Genomic DNA, 22,600 nt, shown 5'->3' with positions numbered 1-22,600 from the left:
CCCAAGATGCTCATGGTGTTCCTGATCGAGGTATTCCTGAGTTTGGAATTTCTCTATTTTCCCTAAGATGTCTTTTATTTTTTCCAGAGGTAGTGATGACTTCTGGGCTACTGAGTCTAGCATCACCCCGAGGAATATTCTGTTGGATGATGAAATTAGGGAAGATTTTTCAATATTTATATCAGTCAACCTAAGTTGCAAATTTTCTGTAGGAAGGTTTGTGTTTGTGTGGCTGTTTCTGCTTCCGAACTTCCCAGTAGGAGGAAATCGTCTAGGTATGGAAAAATTACTAGTCCTTCTTTCCTGAGGGAGGGCAACTTCTCCCCTACCAGTTTTGTGAAGATCCTTGTTGCGGATGAAAAGCCAAAGGGAAGGGTGCAGAACTGAAAATGATGTATTATGTGATCTGGGCTTTGTAACGCAAACCGAAGATATTTTTGTGAATTTTGATGTATGGGAACGTGATAGTATGCGTCCTTGAGATCCGCAGACGTCATGTAAGCCCCCTTTTTTTTATTAGAGGAACAATGGAGGAGATGGATTCCATTTAGAATTTTTTGTACATTATAGATTTGTTTAGGTCTTTTAGGTTTATGATGGTTCTGGAGGAGCCATCCGGTTTTTTAACAAAAAAAAAAAAGTCTTGAGTAGAACCCCTGTTTTTTCCTCTGACATAGGGACCTGTTTTATTACCCCTGATGTTTTTAATTCTAGTATACCCTGCCAGTTCTTTGAAAGGGTATTAGGATCGTGTGACGTTATCTGGAACTTTTTGGTGGAGTGGAGGTAAACTCTATTTTGTATCAATTTTTTATAATTTCTAGAGCCCCAGTGTTTGATGTTTTGGCTTCCCACTGGGTCAAGAAATCTTTTAACCTCCCCCCTACCCTGGCGTCATTGCTTTTTACTGTTTGTTTGTTTGTTTTGGGGGTTGAGGAGGAACCCTCTTCCTTTGCCCCCCTTCTGGTAACTCCATCGACCAGTCTTTCCTTTTACCCCTATATGACCTAGATTGCTGACTGAAGGGGCAAAAAAAAATTCCTTTTTTGTTCTTCAGGGAAACCCTTCTTTTTGTCCGCGGCCTTTTCTAAGAGCTCATCGAGTACTGGCCCAAAGACGTATTCCCCTGAGAATGCTATGGAGTATAGTTTTGATTTGGAGATTTTATCACCTCCTCCCCAGGATTTAATCCAAAGGGCCTGGCAGAATTTGAGAAAGAGGCGTATTTAGCTGCAAATCTAACAGATTCCGCAGACGCATCTGCTAGAAATGCCGTGGCGGATTTCAAGAGAGGAATAGACTGAAGGACTTCTTCTCTAGGGGTTTTATTTTTTATATGATTATCTAGCTCATTAAGCCAGAAATACATGGCTCTAGCCTGCGATATTAGGTTTTACCCCGAACATCGACACCTCCCAACATTTCCTTAGAAGGGAATCCGCTTTCCGTTCCATTGGGTCACATAACTGGGATGCGTCCTCAAATGGCAGGGAAGTCTTTTTTACAACTTCTGCTACTTGAACGTCTATTTTAGGAGTATCATTAAATATTTTAGATTCAGCAGGGTCAAAGAGAAGCCTCTTTCTAAATTCTCTAAAAACACCTAGTCTTCTTTCAGGATCCGCCCATTCATCAATGATCATTTCTTTCATATTTTCATTAATGGGGAAAACCGTAGCTTTTTTTGTGCATAATCCCCCAAACATTTTGTCCTGTACAGATCTCGTCTTTTGGACGTTTTCGATACCCATGGTCTCTCTCACTGCCTTAAGTAGTTCATCCATTTCTTCATTATCCTCTACTATCTCCCCTTCAGACAACTGGTCATCCTCAAAATCATGTTTGAAAACTGATGCCCCCTCCTCCATGTCCCCAGCATCTGAGGAGGATGGACCGGATAACCTTAGCTTTTTAGTAGGAGGTGCGTTTTGAGGGGGAGTAAGAGAGGCCAATGAGGATCTAATTTCATCCTGAATCATGGATCTAACTTCCATCAGGATAGACGGTTGCTCTTCTTTCAGAAGGTCATCAATGCAAGTTTTGCAAAGTTTCTTCTTATATCCCTCAGGTAATTTTTTTTAACAATTGACACACTTGTTATATTTTGGTTTAATTTTCATTTCCTTAACACCCTGGTAAAAGACAGAATCAGCCATGTACTAACTCAAGTAAATAAACATTAGAGGAATAATGCAGGTTTCCCACAGGGAGACTCACGGATGGAGTTGCCGAAGGTGGGTCTGCGCAGTCCATACGGGTCCCGGGAGCCTCAGGACCTGAAATTACTGCTGAAGACAGGTGAGACACTGTCTGGGAGCTGCCGCGCTGTTTAGGTTGAAGTGCGGCGTCTGATGTCATCTCCGCTTTCCCCGCGTGATGACGCGCTCCCCTTGGAAAGCTCCGCCCCCTTCCGGACCTAGCCGGGATCACAGCGGTAACTGGGCAACGCCCCCCGTGCGGCATCCCGCTCCGGCTGGTCTGCTTCCACTACAGCGGGGAAGGAAGACCATACAGCAGTGGGTGAAAATCAGGCCCCCCAATGTCAGGGACGAGATTCACGCGGACCTCCTCAGCCCAGCTTTGGCATAAGCTGCGGGAGGGCTGAGGAGGAGATTGGCAAGACAATCCTTACCCCATGTAGAACATGTGGCATATAAAAAAGAAAAAACTGCTATAACTCTTCAACTCCCTAAGGAGTCCTCTCTGTGCAGTGCCCCATAGGGACAGGAAACACTGAGGGTGAGAGTGGGTGGGGGCTTCTTAAACTCTCTCTCTCTCTGTATTTCCTGCCCCTACAGAGGTCAAGGGGTCAATCTCATCCATAGCCGTTATGGTGGATGAAATGGAAATTGTTGATGTCCATCTTGTCAGGGGGACTAAAGTTTCCACCTCAAGGGGACCTAGGGACTTTAAATATCCTGGAAATGATTCTTACTAAACAATTTAGCTCAGATTTCATATGGGAAGCCTCTCAATCCTAAACAGGTCCAGCTCTGCCTATGTGGGAAGCTAAGCAGAATGGGGTTATGTTCTGGATGGGGGACTAGTGCCTCCACTCGGCAGGAGCTCTGCTTGAGAAAGTAAGCTTGTCTGGAAGTTCTAAAAGGCCAGAAAGTCATCGGCTCATTTGTCTTCCGTGGAAGTGTTTCTCACCAGATCTTTCTTCTGCATAAAGTGAATAATCTACTAAGGCGATTGTGCCTGCCCTCACTGCAGTGCAAAAGTACACAGGTTCACTCCTAAAAAATACAACGTAGTGGGCTCCCCAAAAGTTGGCACAGTTCTGAGCAGATTATTAAGGCATCTACTGTACCTGCTGGGACTGTTCTTCACTAAGGCTAGTTTCACACTAGCGGCAAGGAACTCCGGCGGGTGAACAGCCTGTCGGTTCCGTCCTGCCGCTAGTGCACGCGTGTCCCCGGACTACCGCTTTGTCCCCATTGACTATAGGGCGGAGTTCTGGCGGCAGCACATGCCGTGAGGCGGCCGGACTAAAAGTACGACATGCCCCGTCCCTATTATAGTCAATGGAGCCGGAGTGGTGGTCCGGGGGCACGTGTGCACCAGCGGCAGGAAGGATGCGGCAGGCTGTTCACCCGCCGGAACAGCCTGCCGGAGTTCCTTGCCGCTAGTGTGAAAGTGCCCTAAGACTGCACTTAGGGAAGCCTACCTTCAAGTTGCTGCAGCTGCTTATAATGTCTCCAAAGCTCTAAGGAAACGGCTCCTTCAGGTCTACAGTCGTGGCCAAAAGTTGAGAATTACATAAATATTGGAAAAGTTGCTGCTTAAGTTTTTATAATAGCAATTTGCATATACTCCAGAATGTTATGAAGAGTGATCAGATGAATTGCATAGTCCTTCTTTGCCATGAAAATTAACTTAATCCCCAAAAAAACTTTCCACTGCATTTCATTGCTGTCATTAAAGGACCTGCTGAGATCATTTCAGTAATCGTCTTGTTAACTCAGGTGAGAATGTTGACGAGCACAAGGCTGGAGATCATTATGTCAGGCTGATTGGGTTAAAATGGCAGACTTGACATGTTAAAAGGAGGGTGATGCTTGAAATCATTGTTCTTCCATTGTTAACCATGGTGACCTGCAAAGAAACGCGTGCAGCCATCATTGCGTTGCATAAAAATGGCTTCACAGGCAAGGATATTTTGACTACTAAGATTGCACCTCAATCAACAATTTATAGGATCATCAAGAACTTCAAGGAAAGAGGTTCAATTCTTGTTAAGAAGGCTTCAGGGCGTCCAAGAAAGTCCAGCAAGCGCCAGGATCGTCTCCTAAAGAGGATTCAGCTGCGGGATCGGAGTGCCACCAGTGCAGAGCTTGCTCAGGAATGGCAGCAGGCAGGTGTGAGCGCATCTGCACGCAGACTTTTGGAAGATGGCCTGGTGTCAAGAAGGGCAGCAAAGCTGCCACTTCTCTCCAAAAAAACCCCATCAGGGACAGATTGATCTTCTGCAGAAAGTATGGTGAATGGACTGCTGAGGACTGGGGCAAAGTCATATTCTCAGATGAAGCCTCTTTCTGATTGTTTGGGGCATCTGGAAAAAGGCTTGTCCGGAGAAGAAAAGGTGAGCGCTACCATCAGTCCTGTGTCATGCCAACAGTAAAGCATCCTGAGACCATTCATGTGTGGGGTTGCTTCTCATCCAAGGGAGTGGGCTCACTCACAATTTTGCCCAAAAACACAGCCATGAATAAAGAATAGTACCAAAACACCCTCCAACTAGAGTTGTTGCGATACCAAATTTTTGATTCGGTTTCGATACCATGAAAAAGTATTGCGATACTCGATACCACGCGAAAAAAATAAAACAAAAAAGCCACGTGTATTCCGCATTTTAAAAAATGGCGAAACACGCAGTTTTTATTTATTTTTTCTGTTTCGGCGTTCACCGCATAGATTTTTTTAAATATTTTAATAGTTTGGACTTTTATGACGGACGTGGCGATATGTAATATGTTTATTATTTATACATTTTATATGTGAAATTGGGAAAAGGGGGTGATTCATACTTAATATTTTTTTTTTTTTTTTACACATTTTATTTAATAATTATTTTCCCCCCTTAGGGGCCAGAACCTTCGATCTTTCATCCCTTGTTCTATTCACCCTGATAGATCTCTATTAGGGTAAATAGGACTTCACACTGTCCCCGCTGCTCTGTGCTTTGTGCACACAGCATCAGGGATGTTACCATGGCAGCCAGGGCTTCAGTAGCGTCCTGGCTGCCATGGTAACCGATCGGAGCCCCAGGCTTACACTGCTGGGGCTCCGATCAGAAGCTGCCACTGCACCACCAATGAGAGGGAGGGGAGAGGACCCTGTGGCCACTGCCACCAATGATTTTAATACTGGGGGATCGAGAGGGGCCGGCGCACTGTGCCACCAATGATTTTAATGGGATGGGGGGTTGAGGGGGGGCACACTGCACCACCAATGATAATTACCCCTTATTACAGGAGGCGGGTACTGGCAGATCAGCGGCAGTTAACCCCTCAGGTGCTGCAGCTGAGGGGTTAACTGCCGCTGATCGCAGCTCCCTGTCAGGGGCAGGGTGCCGGCAATGCGATTCTGCTGCCGGCACCCGCCTCCTGTATTATGGGTTAAAGTCTGGACCCAGGAAAGGTAGACTTTAAAGTATTAGGCTACACAGAGCGGCGCCCAGTGATGTCCCAGCACTCACCATTATTCCTGGGCGCCGCTCCGTTCGCCTGCTGTGCCCCATTACTGTCTCCTCTCCTGCTCCATATGCTAATTACTATCAGAGTAATGGGGAGGAGACATCAGCTTCTCTAGTGGGCGTTCCTTCTCCCTAGCTGTAGCGCTGTCCAATCACAGCGTAGGAAGAAGGAACGCCCACTAGTGAAGCTGATGTCTCCTCCCCATCGCTCCGATAGTAATCAGCATGTGGAGGAGGAGAGGAGACAGTAATGGGGCACAGCAGGCGAACGGAGCGGCGCCCAGGAATAATGGTGAGTGCTGGGACATCGCTGGGCGCCGCTCTATGTAGGAAAAGTCGCATCATTGGTGGTGCAGTGCGCCCGCCCCTCCTCCGCCCCTCTCTTCTCATTGGTGGCAGTGGCGGCAGCAGCAGCAGCACAGGGGGGAGGGAGGACAGCTTCCTTCTCCCCGTGCTGCTGAGAGAACATGAGCGCGCCGACAGCAGCGCTCTCATGTTCAGAGATACGAGACTGCGCAGAAGCGCAGCCCAGTATCGAAAAAATGGAAATACCGAAATTTCGACACCCGCAACAACCCTACCTCCAACAGCAACTTCTTCCAACAATCCAACAACAGTTTGGTGAAGAACAATGCATTTTCCAGCACGATGGAGCACCGTGCCATAAGGCAAAAGTGATAACTAAGTGGCTCGGGGACCAAAACTTTGACATTTTGGGTCCATGGCCTGGAAACTCCCCAGATCTTAATCCCATTGAGAACTTGTGGTCAATCCTCAAGAGGCGGGTGGACAAACAAAAACACACTAATTCTGACAAACTCCAAGAAGTGATTATGAAAGAATGGGTTGCTATCAGTCAGGAATTGGCCCAGAAGTTGATTGAGAGCATGCCCAGTCGAATTGCAGAGGTCCTGAAAAAGAAGGGCCAACACTGCAAATACTGACTCTTTGCATAAATGTCATGTAATTGTCGATTAAAAGCCTTTGAAACGTATGAAGTGCGTGTAATTATATTTCACTACATCACAGAAACAACTGAAAAAGCAGTTTAGCAGCAAACGTTGTGAAAACTAATATTTGTGTCATTCTCAAAACTTTTGGCCACGACTGTACAGTTACCACGAGTACGTTTTCTCTCTGGCTTAGACCAGGGATGATTCTTCCACATCGGTTAGAATAGGAGTCAAGTAGACTCTACAGCTCAGAGCTGCATAAAATAATGGAGACCTTTTCTGATATGAAATGGAAATCATTACAGCAGTCCTTCAGGGTAAATATAGACCCTCCAGATGTGAAAAATTTCCTGTGCGGTTCCTGAAGTCAATGTCCCTAACAAGGACAGTCAGGATGGCTGCATAGTGTAGACACGGAGCTAAGGTGGTCCTACTCCAGAGAGGAGCAAGTCGTTATGTTCCTGTAATTGTAGCTCCTAATGCGGCAGCGATCCAACACACAATTGTCTGGAAGGAAGCGTTCCTTGCCGACAATTGCCCGCTCGTTAGTGGAGGTGAAGAGAGTGCTGTATTTACATGCAGCCATCTCCTCCACAGTAGGAGGACGGGCAATGGCTACTGCTATCGCTCATCCTCATCCCCCAACTCCGCTCACCCTTTCCCTGCTGCGTCTAAATCTTTTGCATGACAGTGCTGAACACTGTCTGCGCCTGCGCATCCCGCTGAGGGCATCAGCCACAATTCTCCAACTGGGCATGCGCCGAGCCCAGTGACACTTCTTCCCCTTTGCTTCAAGAACATGCCGATTTAGACGTGAAGAGTTATGACTTGTATGTGACGAATGGGGGGGGGGGGGCTGCCCTTTTTGTGGGGTGCGCAGACACATTGCAGCAGGGGCCGTCACGTCAGAGCGGAGGCAGGCTTGGGCACCAACGGGAGGCGTGCCTGGGCTCCTTGGTATGAGAATAATGCCCCTCTGGGCACCTTACATGGCTCATTTGCATATCTAAATAACAGTTTTTTCAGAAGACCGAAGACACTAATCACTGAAACAAATGCACTCTTGGGAATACGGTACTATTTGCTACCTGTCAATTGCTTTACTTCAATAACCCTGATGTAGGCGACAGATTCCCATTAAAGAGGTCGTCTCATCTCACTGCACCTGCTTACTTACACCCTTAGATGGAGTGCCCACTATAACCGCCTCTTGAAGAACACATGGAATATCTGCGGTCCCGTACCTGGACGTTTGGCCAATAAATGCCCTCTTTAAACTACCGTCCAACTCTTGGGTTGGACTTTATAATGGGAAAGTTATAGGTCATCCCATCAGGAATAAAATGTTCTTAGACTTTAGATTCCCTGGAGATATTTCTCTCCCTTCCTCCTGTACGTTAAGAATCGCCCCAAGAGGGGCCTACAGTCCCTAAGGCTGGGTTCAGACCTGAGCGTTTTACAGCGCGTTCCTACGCGCTGTAAAACGCTCAACAGGCAAGAACCAATGTTTCCCTATGGGAATGGTTCTCACCTGAGCGTTTTACAGCGCGTACGATCGCAATGTAAAACGCCCGACGCCCCAAGAAGTACAGGAGCTTCTTTGGGGCGTCTTGTCGCGCGTTCCCGTACATAGACTTCAGCGGGAACGCGCGACAATGGGCGTTCGCTTGTTCCGGAGCCGCGTCTGTAAACGCGCATACAATCGCGCATACAGAGCGCTCCATCCCGTACGCTCAGGTCTGAACGCAGCCTCAGTCCTAACAGCAGCACACGTTAGAAATCAACACTTCCCCTATGTCCTAACCAGCAGGATACGGAATAAGGGTCCATTAACACATCCGCAAAATGGGTCCGCATCCGTTCTGCAATTTTGCGGAACAGGTGCAGACCCATTCATTTTCAATAAGGCCGGAATGTGCTGTCCGCATCCGCACTTCTGTATCCGCAAAAAAATAGAACATGTCCTATTCTTGTCCTATGAGAGTTCCGGCAATGTGCGGTCCGCAAAACACATACGGACGTGTGAATGGAGCCTAACTTTTACCTACCGGAATTCCCCTCTAAATATCACAGTCTATTACCGTCATCTCTCCAACTGTACACTCTACAATGACCCCAAGAAGGGTGGGCTGTATACAACTTTTCTTCATCTTATCAGCCCCTTTACAAATCACGGAGCATTTGTGATTTTGTGCGTCTCTGGTTCCGCTTTGCTCGGAGCCCTGGTGTCCTATGGGACTGTTACATATGAGGAGACCAATATTATTCATGATGTGTGATAGGCCCTGTTACAGAACTTGCGCTGGAGTCCTGAAGTTTTACAATTTCGCCTCTGGTCCACAGAAAAAGTCAGGACATATTGGTAGGATATACCATTCATTTATGAAATACCGTCACGACCCTGGGAATCAAGGGGGAGCAGATTTTGCATGGCTGTTCTGGGTAATACAGTTCTACTGCACAGTAGGTGGCGCCACTGTGCACGTTTAAACAGTAAATGGGACATAGCGCTACACTAGGCCCGCGTCCTCGGCATTCTCGGGATCAGTGGTGTACCTTCCACATGGTTATAGGGCCTTTGGAGGAAAGGTGCTCGGCTCTGAGCTGCATCTTCCTACAGATACCACTAGGGGGGTTTCATTGCATAGGCAATTTTTCAGCCCTCTAAACCCACATGCAATGAGCTCCCCCTAGTGGTAGCTGCAGGTGGCCAGAACTTTATCATTTCCTAGGCAAAGGTAAGCACATAAAAATATATTTACAGTGAAAATCTGATTACATAGATCATATATCTATATATGTTAGACGGCGTATTTTCCTTTTAAAAAAAACTTTTTCATCAGACGGAAAAAAATGTTACCTGGTAATAGCAGAACATCATCGACCTTCTCTATTTGCTCCACCTTCTCTTTGACATCAATCTCCTGATGGATGGAGAGAAAAAAAAAAGATACAATTATGGTTTCCATTCACTGACAACAACAATGATCTTAGCTTGTTCCATAACTTTATACAATGAATATGCTTTATTTGCTGAAAACCACGTTAAAGGGGATCTCCAGAAGGATCTTCAATATATGATCAGCAGGGGTCCGACACCGCGCACCCCCTGATCTGCGTAAGTCCGGCACAGCTCCGTCCATTCACGTCAATGGGAGCTGTGCTGCGCAGTGTAGGCGCCGGAGCTACAGTGAAACTACTTATCGGGGGATATGCACAGATCTGGACCCCCGCAAATCATATGTCAATAGCCTGAGGACCCTTTCAAGGATCTGTGCGTCCTGTATTTGTGGTTACAGTAATGTTATTGCAGTGGTTATTCCAGATCTTATTTCTCTTCCCCTAAATTTTTTTTTGCAGATTGTATGAGATTTGGTAAAGTCAAATCCGCTTTGCTGCTTCTGTAAAACGCTGCAGATTTTCTAACCACAAAATCCAGAGAGAAATTCCCCAGCGTATTACAATTTCCGCCATATTTTAAGAAATCTGACGTACACGGCGTTGAGCTTTTCTGGACGGAAATAGACCTGCAGTGCGGATTTATAAAATTCTGTATCATGTCAATTACTTCTGGATTTTCATTGTGGATTTCACCCCTTTCAATCTAGAGGGGGTGACATCAGCATGTTCCAGGTGCGGATTCTGCTGCTGCACCATATAAAAGGCTGGGACATAAAATGGCAATGCTGAGGATAGATGAGAACATGGAGAAGTGGCTAAAAACTGGTTCCGTGATAGGAAACAAGGTAGTTATTAACGGTGCGGCCTCAGAATGGGTCACAGTTATCAGCGTGGTCACCAGTGGGCTAACACACGGGGCAGTATTGGAGAAGTCACAGTCACCCATGGGCAGTATCGGAGAAGTCACTGTGACCAGAGGGCTAAAACAGGGGGCAGTATTGAAGAAGTCACAGTCACAAGTGGGCAGTATCGGAGAAGTCACTGTGACCAGTGGGCTAACACAGGGGGCAGTATCGGAGAAGTCACTGTGGCCAGTGGGCTAACACAGGGGGCAGTATCGGAGAGGTCACTGTGACCAGTGGGCTAACACAGGGGGCAGTATCGGAGAGGTCACTGTGACCAGTGGGCTAACACAGGGGGCAGTATCGGAGAGGTCACTGTGACCAGTGGGCTAACACAGGGGGCAGTATCGGAGAGGTCACTGTGACCAGTGGGCTAACACAGGGGGCAGTATCGGAGAAGTCACTGTGACCAGTGGGCTAACACAGGGGGCAGTATCGGAGAAGTCACTGTGACCAGTGGGCTAACACAGGGGGCAGTATCGGAGAGGTCACTGTGACCAGTGGGCTAACACAGGGGGCAGTATCGGAGAAGTCACTGTGACCAGTGGGCTAACACAGGGGGCAGTATCGGAGAAGTCACTGTGACCAGTGGGCTAACACAGGGGGCAGTATCGGAGAAGTCACTGTGACCAGTGGGCTAACACAGGGGGCAGTATCGGAGAAGTCACTGTGACCAGTGGGCTAACACAGGGGGCAGTATCGGAGAAGTCACTGTGACCAGTGGGCTAACACAGGGGGCAGTATCGGAGAAGTCACTGTGACCAGTGGGCTAACACAGGGGGCAGTATCGGAGAAGTCACTGTGACCAGTGGGCTAACACAGGGGGCAGTATTGGAGAAGTCACAGTCACCAAGACTAGAATGCAGGTAAATCACAATAGCCCTAGACCATCAAACACCTTTGCTGCTCACCAGGGAACCTAAAGCTCAGGCACCTTCCTGCCTGGAGAGGGTGCCTTAAAATACCCAGGGATCCTCAGCCATTGGCTGGAGAGGGATTTGGCGATTTATGGAGTCGGAGTGTGATAAAATGCAGGTGTCAGAGTGGCTCACGGCTCTGCAGACATGGCACACTATGGAGCCTGAATCCCTATCACGTGCAGCGGCAGATTTGGCCACTAGGAAGACCGAGCAATGGCATGGTGCCCCAAAGATCAGGAGGCCTCCCTGCTGTGACCAGTGGTGTGGCACTAGCAGACATGATAAAGTGCCATCATCCCACCTGCTGCACCTAGCCACAGGACAGACCGGAGCAGATCTGAAGATGCCAGTTCTGTAACTGTGTACTGCTGTTTCCACAGAAAAACACTACCGCTGGGATTTCATCATGCCATGCAGGCCACGTGCTGCTGGCATCGTATTTACCGAACCTAATATAGTCTCTTTGGTAAATAGCAATTTTTATAGGGAGGTGTCCAAGCATGACCTCTCCTTGCCTCAGCCCTCGCCCCGACCGCCGGAATCCGGACCTATGACGCTGCCAGTTTGGAGCATCAGATCTGCAGAAGCACCAGTATAGGTAAGTTATTAGGTCACCACAACGGTCCAATGTGTACGGGCACAGGCATTTACTATAATGGGGCAAACACGTCATGGTAAAGCCACGTGGTGCCGACAACAGAGGGGCCCATTCACTCTAGGTAACTGAGGGGGTCATAACAGTCACGTCCACTAGGACAGGCCATCGCATGGGGGGGTCTGAGGTCTGGGACCCTCATTGTGCAGCTCTAGCAAAGGGAGTGCAGGGAACTGTTAAGTCCAGAATGAACTGAACGGATAACTGCAATGGAGAAAGGGGCGTCCACCCAGGGCCACCGTAGCGCAACGCCCCCCCCCCCCCCCCCCCCCGGGCCACCGTAGCGCGGCGTCCCCCTCCCTCCCCAGGGCCACTGTACCGCGGCGTGTCCCCCCCCCAGGGCCACCGTACCGCGGCGTCGTCCTCCCCCCCCAGGGCCACCTTACCGCGGCGTCCCCCTCCCTCCCCAGGGCCACCGTACCGCGGCGTCCCCCTCCCTCCCCAGGGCCACCGTACCGCGGCGTGTTCCCCCCCCCCCCAGGGCCACCGTACCGCGGCGTCCCCCCCCTGGACCACCTTACCGCGGCATCCGCCCCCCCCCCCCAGGGCCACCGTACCGCGGCATCACCCCCCCAGGGCCAGCGTACCGCGACGTCCCCCCCCCCCAGGGCCACGTTATGGCAGCATTTACCCTTGGCTTTCCCACAAAGTAAATGATTAGCATAAATTACGGCAGGCGACTGTGGAAACAAAGTCCATTGGGTCTTAAGACGTCACGATAAAGTCGGAGGCTGGAGACACCGGGCTGCAACTGCGTGAAGAGCCTGCATTAATCCACATAGGAACCTCTCCTCCGGCAGAAAATCTGATAATCCAGCACCATAATCCAGACCACAGGCCGGAAAAACACAGATGAATCTGCCGAGAATGGCGCTGGTTTCTTTAATAACCCGGGCGCCACATTCCACAGTCAAAAGAAGCCATGTGAACAGGACCATGGAGGCTGGATTAAAGGGGTATTCCGACCCTACCAATAATGAGAACAGGGACTCTGTTATCCTCAGAGCCCCCCCAAAATGAATGAAGCGGCAGGTCCGGGGTGAACACTGCTGCTAAGGAGACAGCCGAGTACATCGCTCTTCTCAGAGATGATGGAGCGGCACTGCGCACCCCTGACCCCGGGGGACTCATTCTCATCATCGGTGGGTGTCCCAAAGGACAGATCGCCCCCTACTGCTATGAGATGAGAATGCGCTCATGCACCCCCACACTTTTGTATTTGGAAGGATTCCCCATTTGGCGCACGACATGACTGACAGTCGGGAACTGGTTACAAGTGACCAGGGAGGTGCCCGTCCATGTGCCCGTCAAGTAAACATCAAAGCGGCTCTCCCCGCTCCGTGACCACACCCGTCTCCTGCTACCAGGAAAACAGGTCTGACAGGGACATCAGCGAGGAGAACATAAACTTCCTACACTGTGCAGCCATAGTGAAAAGTCACAAGACCCGCAGAAGAGCAGCGGCATAAGGCTAACCTCGCAGGGTGCCCATCACTGATAGATCAGCGTCACCAGAATGACGAGCGCCACATGGGCTGAGCGGCCCTCATCGAGGCCCAGGTATTAAGCTTCCCGCAATGGGGGGTCTGCAATCAATCTCGGCCCCTCACTCTGGAAGGTGAGAATCTTCCGGAGATAAGCGGCGCCAGATGTGTACTGAATTAGGACCAATAAAGATATTGCCCCCTGTCGCTAAATACTGGGAAAGTGAGGATCAGTGAGGGCCTCCAACTCTTCCTGACCCCTGAATGGCCCCACCAAGGGAGGGCACACCGCTGTATGACGGTGTAGATACGTAGGGGCAGAGCCCGCGGGTACTTACAGGTCAGTTATTTGAGGAGGTGGTACTGGGCTTACAACGTGAACTAAGTAATACAGGACTGGTCACAAGGATCCGCAAAGTCAGGGAGGAATATGACTAAGGAACCCAAAGACTGCGGCAATGGACGTGAACGGCACAAAGGGGTGTGATGGGTAAGGAGTTGGCACAGTGGCAATGATCACCAATGTCAGGCATGTGTTTGATGGGTAAGGAGATGGCACAGTGGCACTGATGCCAAGATGTGGTGTGATGGGTAAGGAGATGGCACAATGGCACTGATCACTGATGCCAGGATGTGGTGTGATGGGTAAGGAGATGGCACAGTGGCACTGATCATCGATGCCAGGAAGTGGTTTGATGGGTAAGGAGATGGCACAGTGGCTCTGATCACTGATGCCAGGATGTGGTGTGATGGGTAAGGAGATGGCACAGTGGCACTGATCACTGATGCCAGGATGTGGTGTGATGGGTAAGGAGATGGCACAGTGGCACTGATCACTGATGCCAGGATGTGGTGTGATGGGTAAGGAGATGGCACAGTGGCATTGATCATCGATGCCAGGAAGTGGTTTGATGGGTAAGGAGATGGCACAGTGGCTCTGGTCCCCGATACCAGGATGTGGTGTGATGGGTAAGGAGATGGCCCAGTGGCTCTGATCCCCAATGCCAGGATGTGGTGTGATGGGTAAGGAGATGGCACAGTGGCTCTGATCACTGATGCCAGTATGTGGTGTGATGGATAAGGAGATGGCACAGTGGCATTGATCACTGATGCCAGGATGAGGTTTGATGGGTAAGGAGATGGCACTGGTGATGACTGATGCCAGGATGTGGTGTGCTAGGTTAGGAGATGGCACAGGGTTGGTATGCGTCATGGTGGCACTGGGCTGCCATACATAGGGATGGACACAGAGTGATACTGGGCAGCAGTGCCAGCAGGGTGCCTGGCAGGAGGATACACTAGTTCAGTGCGGTGGGTTCAGGTGAGTACCGCTGTCAGCAGTAGGACACGTACAGGGGCAGAGGTGGCACTGGTCAGACAGTCGGCACTCTGAACGCTCACTCCCATCCTCCCTCCGTCACTCACCTCAGGAGTTAAATACGACACAAATGACGGCTGCTTGGGGGACTTGGCCGCCCCTCCGGACCCCAGCCCCAGCATATCCCCGGCTGCCAGCGCTCAGTGTGCAGCTCAGGTACACACAGCCAGGCGCCGCCCTCTCCAGCGGATACACTGACCACACCCACCGGACGGCCATTGGGCGTCAGCCTGTCTCTAGGCAGATAGGCGGGGCATAGTGGTCGCGCACCAGAAAATAAAAGCCTGATTGGGCGCGGAATCTGTCAGTCAGCGAGAACGAGTTTGTTTCTCTGGGTGGTCAGGATGTGACTTGTGATTGGGTGAGACTGAGAAGGCGGGGCTTTCCTTAAAGGTATATTACTGAATTGGAGGAGGAGGAGGAGGTAGAACAGTGGGGTAAAGCAAAGGTGGGTTAGTATCAGATCACTGCTTTCAATGAGAGGTGAGACATTGGTCGCCAGTGGCAACTACACCAGTTTTGCTTTGCACCAGTTTTGATATATGGCCCCATTACATGTGGAGGCAGAGGCACGGTGCCTTACAGGTCCATAGAAACTGCAGGTTACAATGCTGCAAGAGCCCGAGACTTCATCACTGCTGGGGGGGACATTCATTTCCTTAGTGCTCTTCCCCCTTCACTGACTTCCCTGCACAGTGGCGCCCCCTGTCAGCTCCTGTGCAGGAAGATATCCCTCTCCAAGTGGAAATCAGCACTGCAGCCCTTCATTCTCAGGATCTGTAGGGGCCCCAGAGGTCAGAAGACAGGTATACCCCCAAATATAATTCCATAGTGGTTGTATAAATCTGGGCTACCTACAGCCACCACTAGAGGGAGCTTACTGCACACTGTATTATAGTTCTAGGTAGTCTGCAGTAAACCCAAGAGCTCCCTCTAGTGGTGGCTTCATATATCTGTATGGAGTAATCTCCTGAGCTCCCTCTAGTGGTGGCTGTATATATCTGTATGTACAATCGTGGCCAAAAGTTTTGAGAATTACATAAATATTGGAAATTGGAAAAGTTGCTGCTTAAGTTTTTATAATAGCAATTTGCATATACTCCAGAATGTTATGAAGAGTGATCAGATGAATTGCATAGTCCTTCTTTGCCATGAAAATTAACTTAATCCCAAAAAAACCTTTCCACTGCATTTCATTGCGGTCATTAAAGGACCTGCTGAGATCATTTCAGTAATCGTCTTGTTAACTCAGGTGAGAATGTTGACGAGCACAAGGCTGGAGATCATTATGTCAGGCTGATTGGGTTAAAATGGCAGACTTGACATGTTAAAAGGAGGGTGATGCTTGAAATCATTGTTCTTCCATTGTTAACCATGGTGATCTGCAAAGAAACGCGTGCAGCCATCATTGCGTTGCATAAAAATGGCTTCACAGGCAGGGATATTGTGGCTACTAAGATTGCACCTCAATCAACAATTTATAGGATCGTCAAGAACTTCAAGGAAAGAGGTTTAATTCTTGTTAAGAAGACTTCAGGGCGTCCAAGAAAGTCCAGCAAGCGCCAGGATCGTCTCCTAAAGAGGATTCAGCTGCGGGATCGGAGTGCCACCAGTGCAGAGCTTGCTCAGGAATGGCAGCAGGCTGGTGTGAGCGCATCTGCACGCACAGTAAGGCGAAGACTTTTGGAAGATGGCCTGGTGTCAAGAAGGCCAGTAAAGAAGCCACTTCTCTCCAAAAAAAACATCAGGGACAGATTGATCTTCTGCAGAAAGTATGGTGAATGGACTGCTGAGGACTGGGGCAAAGTCATATTCTCCGATGAAGCCTCTTTCTGATTGTTTGGGGCATCTGGAAAAAGGCTTGTCCGGAGAAGAAAAGGTGAGCGCTACCATCAGTCCTGTGTCATGCCAACAGTAAAGCATCCTGAGACCATTCATGTGTGGGGTTGCTTCTCATCCAAGGGAGTCGGCTCACTCACAATTTTGCCCCAAAACACAGCCATGAATAAAGAATGGTACCAAAACACCCTCCAACAGCAACTTCTTCCAACAATCCAACAACAGTTTGGTGAAGAACAATGCATTTTCCAGCACGATGGAGCACCGTGCCATAAGGCAAAAGTGATAACTAAGTGGCTCGGGGACCAAAACTTTGACATTTTGGGTCCATGGCCTGGAAACTCCCCAGATCTTAATCCCATTGAGAACTTGTGGTCAATCCTCAAGAAGCGGGTGGACAAACAAAAACCCACTAATTCTGACAAACTCCAAGAAGTGATTATGAAAGAATGGGTTGCTATCAGTCAGGAATTGGCCCAGAAGTTGATTGAGAGCATGCCCAGTCGGATTGCAGAGGTCCTGAAAAAGAAGGGCCAACACTGCAAATACTGACTCTTTGCATAAATGTCATGTAATTGTCGATTAAAGCCTTTGAAACGTATGAAGTGCGTGTAATTATATTTCACTACATCACAGAAACTACTGAAACAAAGATCTAAAAGCAGTATTTGTGTAATTCTCAAAACTTTTGGCCACGACTGTAGTAATCTCCTGAGCTCCCTCTAGTGGTGACTGTATATATCTGTATGCAGTAAGCCCCTGAGCTCCCTCTAGTGGTGACTGTATATATATATGTATGCAGTAAACCCCTGAGCTCCCTCTAGTGCTGACTGTATATATCTGTATGGAGTAATCTCCTGAGCTCCCTCTAGTGGTGACTGTATATATTTGTATGCAGTAAGCTCCAGAGCTCCATCTAGTGCTGGCTGTATATATATCTATATGCAGTAATCTCCTGAGCTCCCTCTAGTGGTGTCTGTATATATCTGTATGCAGTAATCTCCTGAGCTCCCTCTAGTGGTGGCTGTATATATCTGTATGTAGTAATCTCCTGAGCTTCCTCTAGTGGTGGCTGTATATATCTGTATGCAGTAATCTCCTCAGCTCCCTCTCGTGATGGCTGTAAATATCTGTATGGAGTAATCTCCTCAGCTCCCTCTAGTGGTGGCTGTATATATCTGTATGCAGTAATCTCCTCAGCTCCCTCTCGTGATGGCTGTAAATATCTGTATGGAGTAATCTCCTCAGCTCCCTCTAGTGGTGGCTGTATATATCTGTATGCAGTAATCTCCTGAGCTTCCTCTAGTGGTGACTGTATATATCTGTATGCAGTAACCTCCTTAGCTCCCTCTAGTGATGGCTGTATATATCTGTATGGAGTAATCTCCTTAGCTCCCTCTAGTGGTGGCTGTATATATCTGTATGCAGTAATCTCCTGAGCTCCCTCTAGTGGTGGCTGTATATATCTGTATGCAGTAATCTCCTGAGCTTCCTCTAGTGGTGGCTGTATATATCTGTATACAGTAATCTCTTGAGCTCCCTCTAGTGGTGGCTGTATATATCCGTATGCAGTAATCTCCTGAGCTCCCTCTAGTAGTGGCTGTATATATATATATATATATATATATATATATATATATATATATATATATGTATGCAGTAATCTCCTGAGTTCCCTCTAGTCATGTCTGTATATATTTGTATGCAGTAACCTTCTGAGCTCCATCTAGTGGTGGCTATATATATCTGTATGCAGTAGAATCATGAGCTCCCTCTAGTGGTGGCTGTATATATATATATATATATATATATATATATATATATATATATATATATATATATAATAGAAAGGATGGGCAGCACTCCAAAAAGTAAAAAATACAAAAATCTTTATTTACCCCAGTGGGACATGCGACGTTTCGGCTCTAGACAGGAGCCTTCCTGCTTGAGGAAGGCTCCTGTCTAGAGCCGAAACGACGCATGTCCCACTGGGGTAAATAAAGATTTTTGTATTTTTTACTTTTTGGAGTGCTGCCCATCCTTTCTATTTTGTATTTCTGGATTGGCTTTTATCCGCATTGGGCCAGTTGCACCCACCAGCTTGCATCAGGGACGGTGCTGCCACTGTTTTTTCTTTTTCTATATATATATATATATATATATATATATAATATATATATATCTGTATGCAGTAATCTCCTGCGCTCCCTCTAGTGGTGTCTGTATATATCTGTATGCAGTAATCTCCCGAGCTCCCTCTAGTAGTGGCTGTATATATCTGTATGTAGTAATCTCCTGAGCTCCCTCTAGTGGTGGCTGTATATATCTGTATGCAGTAATCTCCTGAGCTCCCTCTAGTGGTGGCTGTATATATCTGTATGCAGTAATCTCCTGAGCTCCCTCTAGTGGTGTCTGTATATATCTGTATGCAGTAATCTCCTGAGCTCCCTCTAGTGGTGTCTTTATATATCTGTATGCAGTAATCTCCTGAGCTCCCTCTAGTGGTGGCTGTATATATCTGTATGCAGTAATCTCCTGAGCTCCCTCTAGTGGTGGCTGTATATATCTGTATGCAGTAATTTCCTAAGCTCCCTCTAGTGGTGGCTGTATATATCTGTATGCTGTAACCTCCTGAGCGCCCTCTAGTGGTGGCTGTATATATCTGTATGCAGTAGAATCATGAGCTTCCTCTAGTGGTGGCTGTATATATCTGTATGCAGTAACCTCCTGAGCTCCCTCTAGTGGTGGCTGTATATATCTGTATGCAGTAATCTCCTGAGCTCCCTCTAGTGGTGGCTGTATATATCTGTATGCAGTAATCTCCTGAGCTCCCTCTAGTGGTGGCTGTATATATCTGTATGCTGTAACCTCCTGAGCGCCCTCTAGTGGTGGCTGTATATATCTGTATGCAGTAGAATCATGAGCTTCCTCTAGTGGTGGCTGTATATATCTGTATGCAGTAACCTCCTGAGCTCCCTCTAGTGGTGGCTGTATATATCTGTATGCAGTAATCTCCTGAGCTCCCTCTAGTGGTGGCTGTATATATCTGTATGCAGTAATCTCCTGAGCTCCCTCTAGTGGTGGCTGTATATATCTGTATGCAGTAATCTCCTGAGCTCCCTCTAGTGGTGGCTGTATATATCTGTATGCAGTAACCTCCTGAGCTCCCTCTAGTGGTGGCTGTATATATCTGTATGCAGTAATCTCCTGAGCTCCCTCTAGTGGTGTCTGTATATATCTGTATGTAGTAAAATCCATATCAAGCCACATTCAGATGTGACATTTTCCTTGGTTTTTCCAGCCCACATATTTTCATAGAGGAAAGTCTTTGAGACTGCTAGAGACAGCCAAGCACTCAGCTGTCAGTCTCATAGACAGTCAATGTGACTGTTTATGCCCGGAAGCAATCGTAATGGGTCCTAGCAGTCAGATAGTTAACTTTTATAACCAGAACACCCCTTTAAACAAGCTGTGTAGACTGGACATGTTCTACCTGGTGTCACCAGTGACTCATGCGGCAGCGGTTGCATCATGTAATAACAGCACCTGAGTCCTATTTTTATTATCTGTTGTGTATGGCAGGGCGCCATTATCTACACATATTATAGCGCTGTAGGTTTATCTCCTGACGACATCCCCTGTTCATATACCGTATTAGGGTCTATGAACATTATACAAGGGGAGGGGTCCCGTCCTCAGGACCCCCCTCTATGAGCCAGAAGTCTAGAACATAGTCAATGATCGACATGGCATGCGATGGGGAGAGATTTTCCTGGCCCCGTGCACCACTATGGGCCCCTGATTACAACTCTTCACAATACAGAACCTTAGGGTGCACCTATATACAGTGGCATACCTACCAAAGAAGCAGACCATGAGACTGCTATGGGGGGAGGAGGGACCTGTTGCTGATCTCCTTCTCCAACATAGATTCACAGCTTTTTCCTGCAGCCACCACTAGGGGGAGCGCAGTGCGTAGAGATTTGTACAGTCTCCATTGAGTTCAATGGTAACTATATAAATTTCTATGCACCTGAGTGGCGGCTTCAGGCAGTTTTGTAAACTATTATGTAACAGGAGGTATAGGATTAACATCTGTATGGGGAGAGATTTATCGGTGTAAGTAGAATTAGAATTTTCAATTGCTTCAGGATATGACAATGATTACATGTTGGGAGTCGTAGTTGGAGTGTTATGGTGGAACACAAATACCTGAACTTGCATGCAGTGTATAAGACAAGGTCGGAGGCCGAGGAAGTTAATTACAGGTTAACGACAAAAGGGAAGTTCTTTTATTTTCTTCTAAGAAAAGAGAAGTCGAAACTTTGATAGATGTACACGTTACACGTATGAGGGCAGATTTCTGGCGTGCACACGCATCATACAGAGAGAGATACACAGTATAATGTAAAATCTATCACTGGTGCCCTCCTATGTGGCAGAGCCCCTCAGACACCAGGGCCCAGGTGCGACTTCTACCTCTGCACCCCCTGTATGTAGAAGCAAGTGATGGAAGGGGTTAGGAAGTTACCCCTTGTCCTAATCGTAGCCCATGGGGCAACATTCTGTTTAAAATGGTATTCCTATGATGTTCCATTGCTAGGACATGCCATCACTTTATGATCGGTGGGAGCCGCATTCTCATGATTGGGGCCATGCTGCTGTTTCCTGCACCCCTTTAATTTTAAGGATCCATAAGGGTCCCACAGATCATGAAGGGATGACATATCCTGGTGGTATTATAAGACGAAAAGTCCCTTTAAAGGGGTTTTCCAGTTATAAGCCTCGCCTCCGCTGTCTCCATCTCCCAGTCCGTGCACTGGTGGTGCGTGGGCATGGTCACATGCACCGTTCCACTGTTCCGTTTGATCCAATAAGTGGCTTTAGTAGTGACATGCTTCTCAACCGGTGAAGCCAGTTACTGGCTGAAATGGTGCATATGACCATGACCATAGCCTGCCGGATGTAAAAAATAATGCAGGGAGCTAAAAATGAGGACAGCAGAGGCAGCATGGAGGACTAGAACGGCGTGGAGCGGGTAAGTATGACACTTCTGTTTCAGAGGGCAGGCTGCGAGCACTGGCTTAACCCCTTAAATCCCAGGCCGATTTTTGCAAATCTGACATGTGTCCACTATATGTGGTAATAACTTTGGAACACTTTTACTTACTCTTTAAACAACCATGGGAAATCAATGGTCAGTCTCAGGTCACAAACAGATGGGCGCAGCAAGAATTTAGCAAAGAAAAATTAAAATTATGAGTGACCTCAATTAAGACTTAACTTTTATTACACAGTTAAAATGTTGACCCAATAAAAGCGATTAATGAAACAACAAAGTGCCTAACACAAAGTAACGCAAAACTGCTGTGCCGTACCAAAGAAAAAAGAAGGGGGGACGGGAAGGGGGACGCTGGGTCTCTACCCCTAGAAATCCCTCCTCTAGTGTACCTCTGCACAGGGGAAACATACAATCACCCTCAACAGGGCAATCCCACTGTTAGTCTGTGTCCCTTGACGTCCCAGTTGATGGCCCAGCTTCGTCAGGCAAAGGGAGCAAGCAAAGGGAGACCTGGTACCACAGCAAATAACCTGTACATATAGCTTTTTCCGCATCAAATAGCATGAAAATATAGTTTAAACCAACGCGTTTCGCCTTGCCTAGGGCCAACTCATCAGGGGACTCACAGCGATTGATAAAGTATCAATTCATGCAATGGTAGATAACAATTCAAACTTAGCTTAAAGACAAATGGGATAACTCCATTCAGTCATTTTGGCGGTGTGATGAGAATCCAGTCATCCAATTCGCCCTCACAGAAAGCACTCTGCGCCCGGCTGATCACTAATAGCTCAAGAAGAAACAGAGG

At 47.9% G+C, this 22,600-nt stretch overlaps 1 protein-coding gene across 1 annotated transcript in view; it reads right to left on the bottom strand.

Moving 5' to 3' along the window:
* MTMR12 (myotubularin related protein 12) overlaps window positions 1-15,069 on the bottom strand; it is a 42,352-nt gene extending 27,283 nt beyond the window's left edge. Inside the window, exons 1-2 of the mRNA XM_040421007.1 lie at window positions 14,939-15,069; window positions 9,512-9,575 (exon numbers count right to left, since the gene is read on the bottom strand). Coding sequence (XP_040276941.1) covers window positions 9,512-9,575; window positions 14,939-15,013 — 139 coding nt within the window. The 5' untranslated portion in view covers window positions 15,014-15,069. The remainder of the gene's footprint in view (window positions 1-9,511; window positions 9,576-14,938) is intronic.
* Between the last annotated feature and the right edge of the window lie 7,531 nt (window positions 15,070-22,600).

The sequence above is a fragment of the Bufo bufo genome, chromosome 2 (assembly GCF_905171765.1).
Source record: "Bufo bufo chromosome 2, aBufBuf1.1, whole genome shotgun sequence".
Taxonomy (NCBI): Eukaryota; Metazoa; Chordata; class Amphibia; order Anura; family Bufonidae; genus Bufo; species Bufo bufo.
This window is presented reverse-complemented; position numbering and strand designations above follow the sequence as displayed.